The 15485-nt window shown below is 31.5% G+C and overlaps 1 protein-coding gene and 1 non-coding gene across 2 annotated transcripts; one reads left to right on the top strand and one right to left on the bottom strand.

Moving 5' to 3' along the window:
* The first annotated feature begins 3576 nt into the window (after nucleotides 1–3576).
* LOC105797362 (GDSL esterase/lipase 7) lies at nucleotides 3577–5962 on the top strand. The gene is made up of 5 exons (XM_012627347.1): nucleotides 3577–3889; nucleotides 4758–4888; nucleotides 4990–5229; nucleotides 5380–5632; nucleotides 5745–5962. The coding sequence occupies exons 1-5, from the start codon at nucleotides 3577–3579 to the stop codon at nucleotides 5960–5962; spliced, it is 1155 nt and encodes a 384-aa protein (XP_012482801.1).
* An 8394-nt stretch (nucleotides 5963–14356) lies between these two features.
* LOC128032914 (small nucleolar RNA R71) lies at nucleotides 14357–14463 on the bottom strand. Its single transcript, XR_008189254.1, has one exon. It is a non-coding gene; the product is annotated as a small nucleolar RNA R71 (small nucleolar RNA).
* Nucleotides 14464–15485: the final 1022 nt, after the last annotated feature.

Raw genomic sequence — 15485 nt, 5'->3', positions numbered from 1 at the left:
CAAACATTAAAGCATAAAATAAATTATAAAGATGCATAAGTTAAAATATATAATAATATGTAATATTTCAATTCAATTATACCATCACATACATTCTTTATTTCACAGCTAACACATTTTCTTAATAATAAAACTTAACAACTATATCACGTATATCCTTTGGTAACTTAAAATCACATAATGACACCATCCATTTTCCTTTACAAGTTCATGATTTCATTGAACATATTCTATGTTCATAATTCATTTCACAATTTCAATCTATTCCATTTCACATTTCACTTACATTCTCATCATTATGCAATTCAATATCAAAGGTTTCGTTTTTACCATGTGTTCCCCTATTAACCCGACTCGGACTCGAACAGATACATTGATCCAACCAACACACTAGTTTGGCACCTAGTGTCTCATCGGATAAATCCGAAGCAAATAGTTGCACTCTGTGTTGTAAATAAGTTGACACCCAGTATCTCATTGGTTAAATCGAAGCAAATTGGCACCCAGTGCTTCATCGACTCGTAGTCGATGAATCCCTGGACTCTTCCTATCCTATGGCATGTCAACTATATTTGACTCTACCCGAACAGTTAATACGGTTTTAATTTCATAATTCAATTCCAACCAATGTCTCAATTTCACAATTATTTCTAATAAGTAAACATTTATTCAACATATATAACAACAATAATTATCCCAATTCATATTAAATTTTCATAATTAATAAAAATACACATATTTATCAAAAATATTCAATTTAATCCTCATAATCGTTATTCGATTCAAATCATTTCAAGTGAACAAGAATTCTCACCTCATATTCTTACCATGAATGAATAAATCAATATACACCAATTTATAATCAATTCGGATTATAGAAACACAAATCGTAAACTCCGAGCTATTTGTCGACGACCTTTTCTTTTCCTTTATTTTTCGAGGACTCTAGGTCGATGTTAGCTACAGACTAAAAAAACACATACAATTATCAATATACAACCATTTTCACATTCAGTTTCAAATTTATGCAATTTTTTTTATTTTATTCTAGTCCCTAAAATCGGGACTAACATAACTTTCAAATTTAACCTCAAAATTTTATATTATTTTCACTTAAGGCCTAATTTAACTCTCTATTTCACATTTTTACAACTAAATTTAAAATTTGTGCATTTTAGTCCCTATTGCACAAAATCATGAATTATCTTTACAATTTAGTCCTTTATCACTTCTAAACTTAAAATCTACTAAAATAACACCTAAAACTTCAAATATTTAACAATGTTAACATTTTAAATCTTTAAAAATACCAAAAAATTCAACATGGGTCGGTTAACTTATAATGTCGGGATTCTGAAAACATAAATATTATAAGGAAATGACTAAGCTGAACTAACCAATTGAAGCTTGAAACTTTTAAACCCTAAGGTAGTGCGTTGAACATTACTCTTCTCCCAAAATTGATTAAAACATGAAACCGTTCATTTTTTTTCTCTTTCTCCCCACTTTCTTCTTTAATTACTCATGTTTTGTTTTGTTTTAAAATACTTTAATATTTTTTTTACATTTTAATTCAACAAAAATTGTATTTTACACACAAGTAGAAATCAATCATTAAGCTCTAATGATATAATTACTATATAAGCTATTTTCCTTAGGTTCTAATCATAATTCTTTAAGTAATTTCACTTTTATCACTTATGTGATTTAGTCCTTGTACTTAAATTAAGCTCTAATTATACGAAATTACCTATCTGAAGATCAATTCACTTAAATTATAACTCCATAGATATGTAATAAACATATTTACAAATTTGGTTTACGAAAACAGGGTTCCAAAACCACACTTTTCGACACCACTGACTTTTGGGTCGTTACAAGAACCAAGCTGTTGTAGATGAAAAGACTTAATTTTTTATAAGCACACTTAACCACGAGAATCAAGAATGTTAGTGGAATTATCTGATTTTTCTACCAAGCCTTGTCCCTGTGCTTAAGTATATAAGGGTAGCAGTCCCTTCACCGAAAATCTTTGTGTTTTCTTTGTATTCATCTTCCTCCTTCATCTTTTTTGCATTTTTTAAAAACCAAAGTCCAGAAAACCTATCTGAAGTTAGGTTCGCTGTAGTCAACCAACTTATATGTTTTCCATAGCTCTCTGGTAATTAGCTATGAACCCTAGGTTATTTTTAATTAACGTGTTTCTGATTTTGCATGCATAAGGGTCAGACTAGTGTGTAAGGAAGAAAACTTCCTAGGTCTGGGTTAAGTGTTAATGTTTCATGCATGCATGTTTAAATTTGATGAAGTAGTAATCTGATATGTTTAAATGACCTTATTTTTAGCTTAAGAAACTACTGAAGGCCCAAGTGACAAAGGCAAAGGACCTGCTATTTAGACTTTGTTATTTTTCTTGTGAGTTCCTTCTTACTTCCATGTATTGTGATTATTTTTACTTTATCATAATGTAAGGTAAGTATTCTTACTCTGTAAAGGATGATCAATGCATGTGTGTGTGAATAATGGTTGTTTGTCCAGAGTCATTATTCTAAGTTCTGTATATGTCTGGGATAAGAAGTATGGGTCATTGTTATGTTAGGTCACTACCATCTTCTTCTAATATGAATGATATGATATGGACTGATCTATGAAAATAGAGTCAAAGGAAATATATTATGTACCCTTTCGGTAGGGCAGATATATATTGCAAACTAGATTGTCATAACACAATTAAACATGCTACTGAATGATTCTAAAATGGGGAGCTATAAGGAGAGAATGTAAATGAATGAAACGAAAACATCTTATATGAATCTGGCTCTGAACTCTGCGTATCTAGCTGGCATGAAAATGGAATGTCTGTTTATATTGTGTTGGCATATAGTATTAGCCCATGTGACTCGCCATTGGTGCACCAAGTCTGTCTAAGTTCTATATACACCATTGAGCGTACTTTCTAATGTTGAGAGATTCCTTTGAAAGATTGGACTGTGCTATTAGTATTTTGCTTAAGATCTCTATGGAACTCACTAAATTCTTTTAAACTTACCCTCATTCCCCTTTATTAGTATTTTGCTTAAGGACTACGCTAGAGGACATCTGCTGTTGTGAGACATCTTTTTATTTGTACAATGTATGACATATGAAAGGTGATGTTTAGTTGTATTTTAAGATAGACTTGTAATTACCTTAACAATTACACAAACAAGAAACAAAAAATTTGTTTTTACAGTTTTACAATAATTATCTTAACAATTAGAACTAAAATTTTAAATGATTTAGACAAGAATAAAAATTTGTAGGAAACTAATATCAATTTAGCTTAACAAAAATCTATTAGTAACTAGTAATATTATATTATAGTTAATTTGATTAGGAGTTTCTTTTATATATTTTAATAATCAGTTTATAACTTGCCAATATTCAAGAAGTTGGTATGCTTAATTTAAACAATTAATTGAAATCTATAACAAAATAATCAAAGAGACACAATTTATAAATCCACACAAAAACCAAAGCTCAAATATAAGAATTAAATACCAAATATTCTAATATTCTTTGAGTGTTGCAATTATCATGGTTAAACTTCATCTTTGTGTTTTTATCATCTTAATTTATTTATTAGAATTTGGTTTAAGCGATGTGATTGAAGTGCCGCCATTGAACATTAATCAAAAGGATCTTATGAAGCATTTATCATTAATAGATATCAAGATTGCTTTGCCAGCTATTTATGTATTCGGTGACTCTTTTGTTGACAATGGAAACAACAAAGCAATTTTGGGAAATAAAGATGCAATTGGAGGAGGTTATTTGCCATTTGGAATTGATTTTGATGGAAAACCTACTGGTCGAGTCACCAATGGTAGAATTGGGGTAGATTTCATTGGTATGACACAAAAGTAAAATTACATTGTACTTTAATTCATTTTATTATATATATATGTATTGTTTAGTTGATATCTACTATTCTGTTTCATTCTTATTAGATAAAGTAATTCTATTTTAATTAATAGTTTGAGATAGATTCCTATCTACAAGAGGTGAGGATGGCCTAGGCCAGGTTGTGTTTAGGTCGAGATTGTATACTTTACATGCTATATCCATGCTTGTCGAAGCGTAGATTGGGGTGATATATGGGCTTCAAATGTTGGCTTGGACCTTGAATTTTGGAGCCTAAACTCGTTCATATTTTAAACATGTCTAGTTTCTTTTGCCCAAACTCATTTCTGGAGTCTAATATTTTGTCCAAAGCTTCCAAAATTTCAAGCAAGACATTGGACTTGGTTGAGTAGCTTGTCCCTTGAACATGGCTATTGTTTATACTATAATATTTGCATTAGTAATTTTATCTTGTTGGAATTGGATCTAGGTTGTGATTCTTTTTATGAGATAATTTAAGTAGGATAGCTATAACTTACTTATAAAAAATAGCTTTTTAACATTTTTTAAACTAGTAGTATGAACTTTTAGTATTTTTTTCAGTCAAATTTTTAACAAACAATTCTTTTTCCTAACCTAACTTACTCAATCTGATCCCAAAACTATTTGAGTTATTATAATTCACAATATTTTATACACAAAGACTAGATGAGATCAATCCATGTTCCTACATAATTCTTCTCTCAGACAAATGATTTAGTAATAATAATCTAAGTTTGAATAGAAATACAGGCTCATGTTCGTATATGTCTGTGTGCAAGAAGTCCAATTACTTTCCTTTTAAGTAAACGATTTTTTTCTTTTCCATATTACAGCTACAGTGGCAGGTTTGCCATACCCACCACCAATTATGGGTATGTCTAAGATAGACAGAAAAAGAATTCAAACTGGTGTTAATTATGCATCAGGATCTTCTGGACTTCTCCCTCAAAATGGACATTTTTTGGTAAAACACCTATAATATTGAACCATTTAAGTTGAGTTTTTTTATGTAGATAACACACTAACTATATATATTCATGATTTGGATTTGGATATTATTTATAGCATAAGAATGTCATCAACTTCTTTCAACAAGTTGACTTGTTTGAGAACACCACAATGGAAGACTTGAAAGGTAAATTTGATAGCTATAAAGGCTTTACTCAATACCTTTCCAAGTCTCTATTTTTCATCCATCACGCAGGCAATGACTTAGGTCTTACCTTTGAAGCTGAAATGGCAAAAAAGTACTCTATTGATAAATATGCCAAACTTCTCATTAAAGAGTTTTCCAAGCAATTGAAGGTAAAATTATACAAATAATATTGGGTTTTGCAAACATATACTTATGACTCATATTAGACAGACTAATTTTATATCATTAAATAGATAAACTAACCCTTTTACTCAAATATTTCTTTTAATGTCTAATGACTTATACATTTAACAATGCAGAGATTATATACACTAGGTGCTCGCAAATTTTTTGTAAGCAATGTATCACCATTAGGATGCTCACCATTTAGCATAAATACAAAAAATCACAGTGGGCCATGTGTCGAAGAAATAAACAATCGTGTATCGATTTACAATGAGCTCCTTCCTAGTTTGTTGAAAAATTTGCAATCCACTCTTTCAGGCTCTAAATTCGTTCTTGGAGATATTTACAAGGTATTTAAAGATGTGTTTGAAATGCCTGAATCTTATGGTGAGTAAATAATATTTAGCAATAATCCTTAAAACTGCAAACAAATTAACTTTTATGTGAGGTATTTTGGATTTTGAATGAAAGATAAATATGTGTATATTTGTATATGCAGGATTTAAGGATGTGAACACTTCATGCTGCATTGATAATAATGGGACTAAAATTCAAGTTTGTGCTCCAAATATTGCTCCATGTAAAGATAGGAAGACTCGTGTGTTCTTCGACCCATTCCACCCAAGTGAAACCATGCATTTCCTTTGGGCTAGGCGTTTCTTGAAGGACTCCTCCGTTTGTTCGCCTATCAACTTGATTCAATTAATGCAGGCATAATTATAGGCACTAGTGAATGCATGTTATGTATTGTATTTCTTTCAGATCAATCATGGAAGCATAAACATAAGTTATTAAATGCATTAAGATCTACATATCAATGACTACCCTACATTAAAATTGTGTTCAAAAACACCAAATCTCTTAGTCAAGTATCTTTAATTTTAATTCAAAATGCTTCATTTTTTTCTCGAGGAATGGAAAAAGAGAGAAAATAAGTTATGTGTATACCTTTACTCTTTCTAAGGCCCCCTAATCAGCTCTCATTCTCTAGTTTCCCTTCTATATCTTAAATTTGAACCAGGTTCTTCATACCACTCTTATAATCTCGCTTGCAGCTAAGATAACATTATTTTGTCTCTAAAGTGACATCTTCAACCCCATCATTTTGTTCCAGGCAACACTCTATCATGTTATTTTTTAGGATTGTTAAATTATTACTATATCACAATTACCATTACAAGTCATTGTAAACTCAAAATTATATAGGATTTTTTATATATTTTACCACCTTTTGACTTAATAAATATGTTAATCTTGAATAATTTTTATTGAATTAAGTGAATTTTACTTAAATATTAATATTGGACATGAATTTATAAAGTATGTGAAATTATGCTTTATTACATGATTTTTGTGCATAATTTATATTATTTCATGTTAATTATTAATATGTGAATTTTCACTATGCAGTAGGACTATGGAAGATGAGATTAATATAAAGGTTTCATGGACATGAACATACCCACTCTATTTGGATGGCAAGACCATGTAAAATTAGGTTATAAGGATGTCAATTTGACCCAATAGAAGTGTTGCTATATGATGGACCTATCTGATTTATTATTGGATCAATAAACCATCCAACAAAGAGGAATTAAAGCCCAATTTCGGTGCAAGCAAATGGCTGCCCAAAAATAATATTTGAGATATTTTGTTGAAGGTCCCTGTAGTTGGAAATATGTCAGAAATCGGTACACAAGTTCATACTTTGAAACCGTCCACCTTATGGCTATTAATATCAAAGTTTTGAATTCAAAATGAAGCAACCAAGTCATCCCCTTTTCCACAATTTGTGGCCGGCCAAGCATGAGAGAAAATGAAGGATTTTCAAATGTTATTTTTAGTAAACTTCACCCTTACCTTCACCTATAAATACTATACAAATCCCACTTCTCAAATCATCCATTTATCCCTCATCACTCATCCATCATTCTCTATTCATAATATCCTTTCATTCTCTCTTATTTTTTTCATTTCCATTCTATTTCCACTTCCATTTTAGTCAACAAAACCCTTGTCAAGATCATCTCTTGGCTGACCACCTTGAGAAACCCTTAGCAAAGGAGCAACGGGCGGATCGAATGAACACCTCAGTCAAAAAGATCCTAAAGGTTGCTGAATTTAATTAGAGTTTACTATTTCCTCCTTGTTGTTTAATTTAAGCATGTTTGCTAAGTGTTCATTGATCTTGCAATCAACAATATAGCTTAATTCTTCATAGCTAGGATGGTTATGTTAATTCAATAATATTTGTTTGATTCATGTTTTACGTGTTTGTGCCTCAATCGATCATGTTTTCAATTAAAATCAAGATGTATTTCATTCATACGTGATTGGATGCATTTAGATTAGCTGAGCGATCCTAACCAGATGACGCCTAGTAGACACATAATTGAAAAGTGCAATGCTCAATTTAGATTATTAAACCTGACTAAATTAGAGGTTCATAATATCTTTAGTTAGCTCTATTATCTTGCATAGTTTTTAGGTTTATGTGATAAAATTGTTTCAAACATAAATGTTCCTTTTACCTCGCATAAATGCTAAGAAACCCTTAGTTTAATATGATTAGTAAAATGCATATTTCACTAAATAAAAGCTTCCAAAAGGACTTAATTTGGTTTCCAAACTCATGAAAGATTGAGTTGCCATGGAATATTTTTCGAACACTGTTAAACATGATGAAAATGAATTGAGTTGATTAATATAATTATCCTAGCCTATTTACGTTGATTGTTTTTGTTGCTAAAGTCCATCCATTCATTTGTTTAGATAGTTTGCATACTTAGATGAAAATTGCATTAAGGATCAATTTTACATCTAAATAATTTAATTATCACCATTCAATTTATTATGTTTTTTTACATTAAATTGTTAACTATAATTTTCCAAATAATTGATTAACACAAACAGTCCCTATGGAGACAATAACTCATTTTACTTACTTATTACTTGAACAACTGTATACACTTGCACAAAAATTCCATTACAAGTTTTTAGTGCCGTTGCCAGGGACTGTTGCCTTAGTCATTCTTTGTGAAATCATTTTTGCAGTTTGGTTTTTATTTAGTTTCTAACATTACTAATTTATTCTTTATGATTTATTTATGATTTATTTATCAAGTGTTTATGAACATAGATCGAATCATTGATCTATTACTTGTAGACCCTGAAATTAAGTAAACATTTAGATAGAGGAGACGCGAGAGATTAGCTCAAAGACAAACCGAGATGGACTATAACAGCCCATTTTAAGTGAAATCAGAACAGTGGTTTCGGGACCACAAATCTGAGTTCCAAAAAATTGTTTTCTAATTATTTTATTGCCTAAAGTATGATAGAAATACCGTATAAAAATTTCGTTAAGAAATTTTACCGTTTACATGTTCAATTTGATAAAAAGGACTAAATCACGTAAACTGCAAAAGTTGAGTTCTAATAGGTAAAGGTATTAAATAGCTATAGAACTTTAAAGTAGAGGTCCTTATACGGTAATTAGACCATTAAATGTGATAGTGGATGTACATGGCTTGGCATTAGTGTAATTTTTAATGTTAATTAAGGTTAATTTTGTAAATATGTAATAAATGATAAAACAAATAAAACCAAATTTGCTATCATCTTTATCCATCTTTTTTTTCAACCGAGTATTGAAGGAAGAAATCCATTTTTGTTCAACTAGGGTTCGGCTACTTTGAAGCTCAATTGGTGAGTGATTTTTGTCCCGTTTTTAATGATTTTTATGTTTCCGTAATCGTTGTTGCTTAATCTAGCTAGCCCGGGGACTAATTCGTAAAACTGTTAAAGTATTTGAGTTTTGCCATTGATGAGCATGTTAGAGTTCTGAATTTTAATGGTAGAAAATGAATGGTTTTTTTAAAATAAACAACTTTTGTAATGGAATTTTTGATGAAATTATCAATTAAGCATTAAATTGAAAAATGTGATAAATTATGTGGTAATTTTGTGAATTTGTGGAATATATGGGCTTCTATAAACATGTTTATAATTCGGCTAGGCTTGGGTAGGGATAAAATTGAATGAATTTCATTTTCCGAGCCTAGGGACTAAATTGTAAAGAAATAAAAGTATAGGGGTAAAATGGTAATTTTTCAAGAATGTGTGTTCGAGTAAATTGAATATGAATTATATTGAATTGATTTAACTTCATTCGTATAGATCCGGTTAGACTTCGTATGGAGTTAGATCGAGGCAAAGAGAAAACTTCGGATTAGTCGCCTCCGTATCTACGAATACTCGTCGAGGTAAGTTCCTGTAACTAAATTGTGTAATTATATGCTTTGATTGAATTAGATGTATGTTATTTTCATTATCATCATATATGAATACCGATCGCATATTCGATGCTGTACGACGATTATCAAGCCCCGTTTGAACCTTAGGAATTCTTAGGAATACAAATGACATGTAATTAGGATTACGGATTTCAGCTCGTACGAGCTTACCGCTATTCAGCTCAAAGGAGCTTACCGTTATTCAGCTGGAAGGAGCTTACCGTTTACAGCTCGTATGAGCATACATGTACATGAATTGACATATTATAGTTCAGTACACCTCGTGTGTACTAACCGCGTATTTAATGATATTCTAGATGGTTCAACTGGCACAGTTCTGTTTCAAGTTTATATGAGTTCAATACGAACTAGTACAGGTATTTACATGAATTACATGGAAATGGTTTGTATATGATATATGGATACATGATATTGATGTTACATGTATATGGAGTTTGAATAGTTGTTGAACTCATACATGATTCTCGATTTTTATATGAATTATATGGCTAATATGGTTGATGAATATGCGTTAGGCTTTTGGCTAAATTTAGTTAAGATATGCTTTGGGTTTAGTTACCATAAATGTGATTAAAATGGTAAGTTAAATTCTCTATTATATGAACATACTAAGCTTAAATGCTTACTCTGTATTATTTTTCCGTGTTTTATAGTGATTCATGAGCTTGTTCTGGTTGGAAGCTTGTCGGAGCTATATCACACCATCCACCGGCTCTATTGGTACATTCAGTTATTTAATTTTGGTTATAATGGCATGTATAAGTTAATTTGGCCAATGTTGGCATATAAGTGTTTTGTTTAGATTAGCCATTTATATGGCTTGTGTTTGGTATATTTTGATGTGTATATAGATGTGGCCTTATCATGTTTGATGTGCATTTTTGTGAGAAGGTTGATGTCATTTTTGGGTGAGAAATGTGGCTTAGAAAATGACCTATTTTCGTCTACACGGGCAGAGACACGAGCGTGTGTCTCAGTCGTGTGTGACACACGGCTAGGTGACACGGTCGTGTGTCCCCTGTATCTTTTAAAGGGTGCACGTCAGTATGCTCACACGGCCTAGCACACGGGCGTGTGGCTTGGCCATGTGGCACAAGTCAGTGAATTACACGGGCACGAACACGGGCTAGGACACGACCGTGTGTCCCTATTTCGAATGCCCACACGACCTAAGACACGGGCGTGTCTCTTGGTCGTGTGACCTCTGTAGTTTTTAAAATTTTATAAGTTTCCAAAAAATTCTCTGAATCACTGATTGAGTCTTGATTTGCTTCTATGGTGTATTTTGGGTCCGATGGCTCGTATTAGGGACAACATGCATATCTATGATTGGTTTCGGTCATGAATGCTATATGTTATGAAATGGTTGAATTTTTCTGTCCGTTTAAATTGTAAACTTTGGTAATACTTTGTAACCCTATTCCAGCGACGTATTTAGACTAGGGGTGTTACATGGTGTAACAGCCCGATTTCGACTCTAATTGGACATAGTGGTTTCGGGACCACAAGTCTGAGTTAAAAAAATATTTTAATATTATTTTGTGTGTTTATTATGTGTGAATTTAATTGTGTGAAATTTTCATGTTTTAATTTCGTCGTTTGAGTGTCCGATTAAATAAAAGGATTAAATCGCGTAAAATAAAAATTTAATGGTTAAATATGAAAGTGTCTATTTGTTGTTGTCTTTTTAAGTGAGAGGTCTAAAGGTGTAATTAGACCAAAAATATAGTTAGTGGGTGACATATGACAACATTGTCCTTTATATATATGTTTTATATATTTATTATATAAGGTTAATTTAGTAATTTATCAAATTATGTCATATAATTAAAATAAGTAAAGAAAGCATAAAAAAAAAACATTCTTACCTTGGCCGAATGTTAAGCTTGGGAGAATTCATCAATGGCTTTTAGGGTTTCGACAATTCCCATTGAAAATTAAGGTGTGTTTTGGTTTCGGTTTTTGAAAATTTTTATGTTTTTGAGATCGTTGCTTTATATACTACAAGACCCATGCTTGACTTTTTGAAATTTTTGATTATTTTGTGTTTTTCCATTCATTATAACTTGTGATATGTGATGTTAGTTGATGAAATATGAAATATAGGTGTTAGATTAAAATGTTTTATCTTCGAATTTTTAGTGAAATTGAGTAAATAGGGCTAAATTGTGAAATTAAATTTTTGGGTGACTAAAATGTGAAATAAATGAAATGTGTGGACTTGTATGAGAACCATGAATATTCGGCCCTTGTGTGGTATGGGCAAATTTTGTGTAATTTGTGTTTTATGCAATAGGGAGTAAATTGCAAAAAGTGTAAATATTAGGGGCAAAATAGTAATTTTCCAAATTATGTGTTTTTGGACAAAATTGAATGTGTTAATAAATAAATTATCTCATTTTGAATATATTTAGATCTAGAACCAAAGAAATCGGAGTTAGATCGGGGAAAAGCCAAAATAGTCGAATAATCGTCCGACTTTGATTTTCCATCGTCCGAGGTAAGTCTACTAGCTTATAAATAGAACTAAATTAGTATATAACTGTGTGTACGAATCTATATTGAATTATTATTGATTTATAATCAAGTATACTTTGGTTGAATAGATTTGAAATATGGATAGAAATTGTGTATAAGCTTATGTTCTACTAAATGGATATATGCCTATATAAGTTTTGGAATTAAATATAGTTACTGAATGGTATATAGATAAATATATATATACATTGTTTGAATATTTAAATATATATCTATATGTTTATGTTTTTATTTAAAATATTTGATGATATGAGAAATGTAAATGTAAACATAAGAATCGAACATATACATGTACATTCATGTATAACTTTTGGGATGGATTAAAAGTGTGTATATTGCATATGCATAGGTAAATTTCAATAAGTGTTTAAAAGTGAGTTGAAACATATATGTATACATTTGAATAGGTCTTAAACATATCTCAAGATATGGATGTTAAGTTTATATATATATATGGGTAGTATTGAATACGTACAAATATACATGTATAGTTAGTTTGAATAGGTGAATATATATATCTAAAATTCTTATATTGAAATTAGTTAAGTAGTAAGGTATAGGAATATATGTGTGCGCATACAATTTATAGAAATTTGAATTGAATTGAATATAGGAATTTATAAATTCTCTTAGGTTTGAATATGATCTTTTACAATTATGTGTTTTATTTAATGAATTACTTGAGGAGTATTTTGTATATGTGAAATTGAAATTTTTAGGTTTAAAACCTAGCAGGCTTAAGGCCGGTGAAATAATTCGGACTTTAAGTCTAGCAGGCTAAGAGCCGGTGATCTGAACCAGGTTATAACCTAGCAGGCTAAGAGTCGGTGATTTGAATCAGGTTATAAACCTAGCAGGCTAAGTGCCGGTGAACTGAATCAGGTTATAAACCTAGCAGGCTAAGTGTCGGTGATCTGAATCAGGTTATAAACCTAGCAGGCTAAGTGCCGGTGATTGGAATCAGGCTATAAGCCTAGCAGGCTAAGTGCCGATGAATATGTTAAATTAAGTGATTATATGCATTTGATATATATATATATAAATGATTATGGGATATATATATAATGGATAATTACATGACCATTTGTCTATATGTATTTGATGAGCATATAAAGGTTTGGATCTCTGTGTTTAGTGAGTAGGCACATATATTGGTTGTTATGAAAACTGTTGAATATACTTATATGCATTCGGCATATGTGGATTATAAGTATAGTTGTGCATTTGGTTTATGTAGTTGATAAGTAAAAATATAAGCTTTGACATATGTATTTGAAGGATCATATATATGCATTCGATGAAATGCAAATGATAAGTATATTAGAAATCAGTATATGTAATTAATGATTATGTCTGTAATTTGATTATAAGCATATAATGTTTATACATATGTTTGTTTATATGTATTTTAGATATGTTATAAACTTATTAAGCTATAAAAGCTTACTTCGATTGTTTTTATCCATTTGTTTTATAGATAAAAACCAAGCTGCAGACTCGGGGATCGTTAGCGAAGATCATCACTCTATCTACTATCTCGGTATTAAAACGTTTAAATTTTAACTTATGGCATGTATAGGCTAGATGATATTTTGGGAGTCGTACTTTAATGTATTGTATATATATATGTAATTAATAGCCAAATGATACTATCTTATTTTTCTTACGGTTTAACTGAACTAAAATGTTATGTTTTGGTTATAAAAGGTTAAAGTAAAATTTTTTAATGTCTGTGTTAAGTTGCGTTTCATCCGGTAACGCTTCGTAACTCTAATTTATCAACGTATACCGGTTAGGAGTGTTACACATGGACCTTGGAAATTAAAATGATGGACAAGGTAATGGAGTCAATCATGTGCACAACCCAATCCTTATTGCAGATGATAGGGATCGTGCCATAAGACAATACGATGTGTCACTCTTCAATGAGTTAAATTTAGGAATTAGAAGGCTTGATATCGAGGCACCCCAATTCAAATTGAAACCAGTGATGTTTCAAATGCTTCAAACGGTGGGCCAGTTAAGTGGTATGCCCATGGAAGATCCACATATTCACCTTCGACTATTCATGGAGGTGAATGATTCGTTTAAGATAGCTGGTGTGACTGAAGATGCATTAAGGTTAAAGTTATTTCCGTACTCGTTGCGAGATTGAGCACGAGCATGGTTGAATTCATTGCCACCAAGTTCAATATCTACATGGCAAGAATTAGCAGAAAGATTTTTGGTAAAGTATTTTCTATCGAGCAAGAACGCAAAGTTGTGGAATGAGATAACTACTTTCCAACAATTGGATGACGAGTCCTTATACGAGGCGTGGGAAAGATTCAAAGAATTGCTTCGTAAGTGTCCACATCACGGGATTCCTCATTGTATCTAGTTGGAGACGTTTTATAACGGTCTCAATGGACATACAAGATTGATGGTAGATGCTTTTGCGAATGGTGCGATTTTGTCTAAGTCTTATAACGAGGCTTATAAGATTATCGAAAGGATAATAGCAACAATTACCAATGGTCGACAAATCTAGCAGTTTTAAGAAGACGAGTAGCTGGAGTGCATAAAGTGGACGTATTGACTTCACTCTCTGCTCAGGTATCTTCCATTTCCTCAATGTTAAAACAATTTACCACTAATGGTTTGAATAATTTTGCAACTCCATCACCAAGTCAATATGATGTTGTTTTGTGTGTGTATTGTAGGGATGGTCATTCTTCCTTGAATTTCCCTTCAAACCCCAAGTCTATTTGTTATGTAAGGAATCAATATCAAAATAGAAGTGGACAAGGATCACAGTCTAACTTTTAGAATCCATCATGGTGGAATCATTTGAACTTTTCCTGGAGTAACCATGGAAATGGACCGAGCAATCATATGAAGATAGACCCAATCAATCCCAAGGGTTTAGTCAACAAGCTCCAAAACCACCTCAAGCTGAATCATTAAATAGTTTAGAGGACTTGTTGAAGGCATACATGGCGAAAAATGATGCTTTGATCCAAAGTCAAGCAGTAACACTGAAGAATATGGAGAATTAGATAGCTCAGTTAGCTTCAGAGCTTCGTAGTAAACCGCAAGGAACCATGCCAAGCGATACAGAAAATCTGATAAATTCTGGTAAGGAACATTATAAGGTATTTGCATTACAAAGTGGTAAGATTATGGAACCCAATGAGGTTAGGATTGAAGATGAGCCTACTGAGAAGGAGGAAAGTCAACCAATAGTTGAAGTTCCTACACCGAAAGAATCAGATGCAAAGAAATATGATGAGGTAAACCTTAAACTAGTAAATTTTGAGAAGGTAACACCTTCTTTTGCAGATTTACCTCCTCAGAAAAGTTATCCGTACCAACCTAGAATTTCATATCCTCAAAGACTTCAGGAG

This window comes from Gossypium raimondii, chromosome 9 (assembly GCF_025698545.1).
Source record: "Gossypium raimondii isolate GPD5lz chromosome 9, ASM2569854v1, whole genome shotgun sequence".
NCBI classification, from domain to species: Eukaryota; Viridiplantae; Streptophyta; class Magnoliopsida; order Malvales; family Malvaceae; genus Gossypium; species Gossypium raimondii.
The sequence above is the reverse complement of the archived record's forward strand: the minus strand, read 5'-3'. Positions and strand labels throughout refer to the sequence as shown.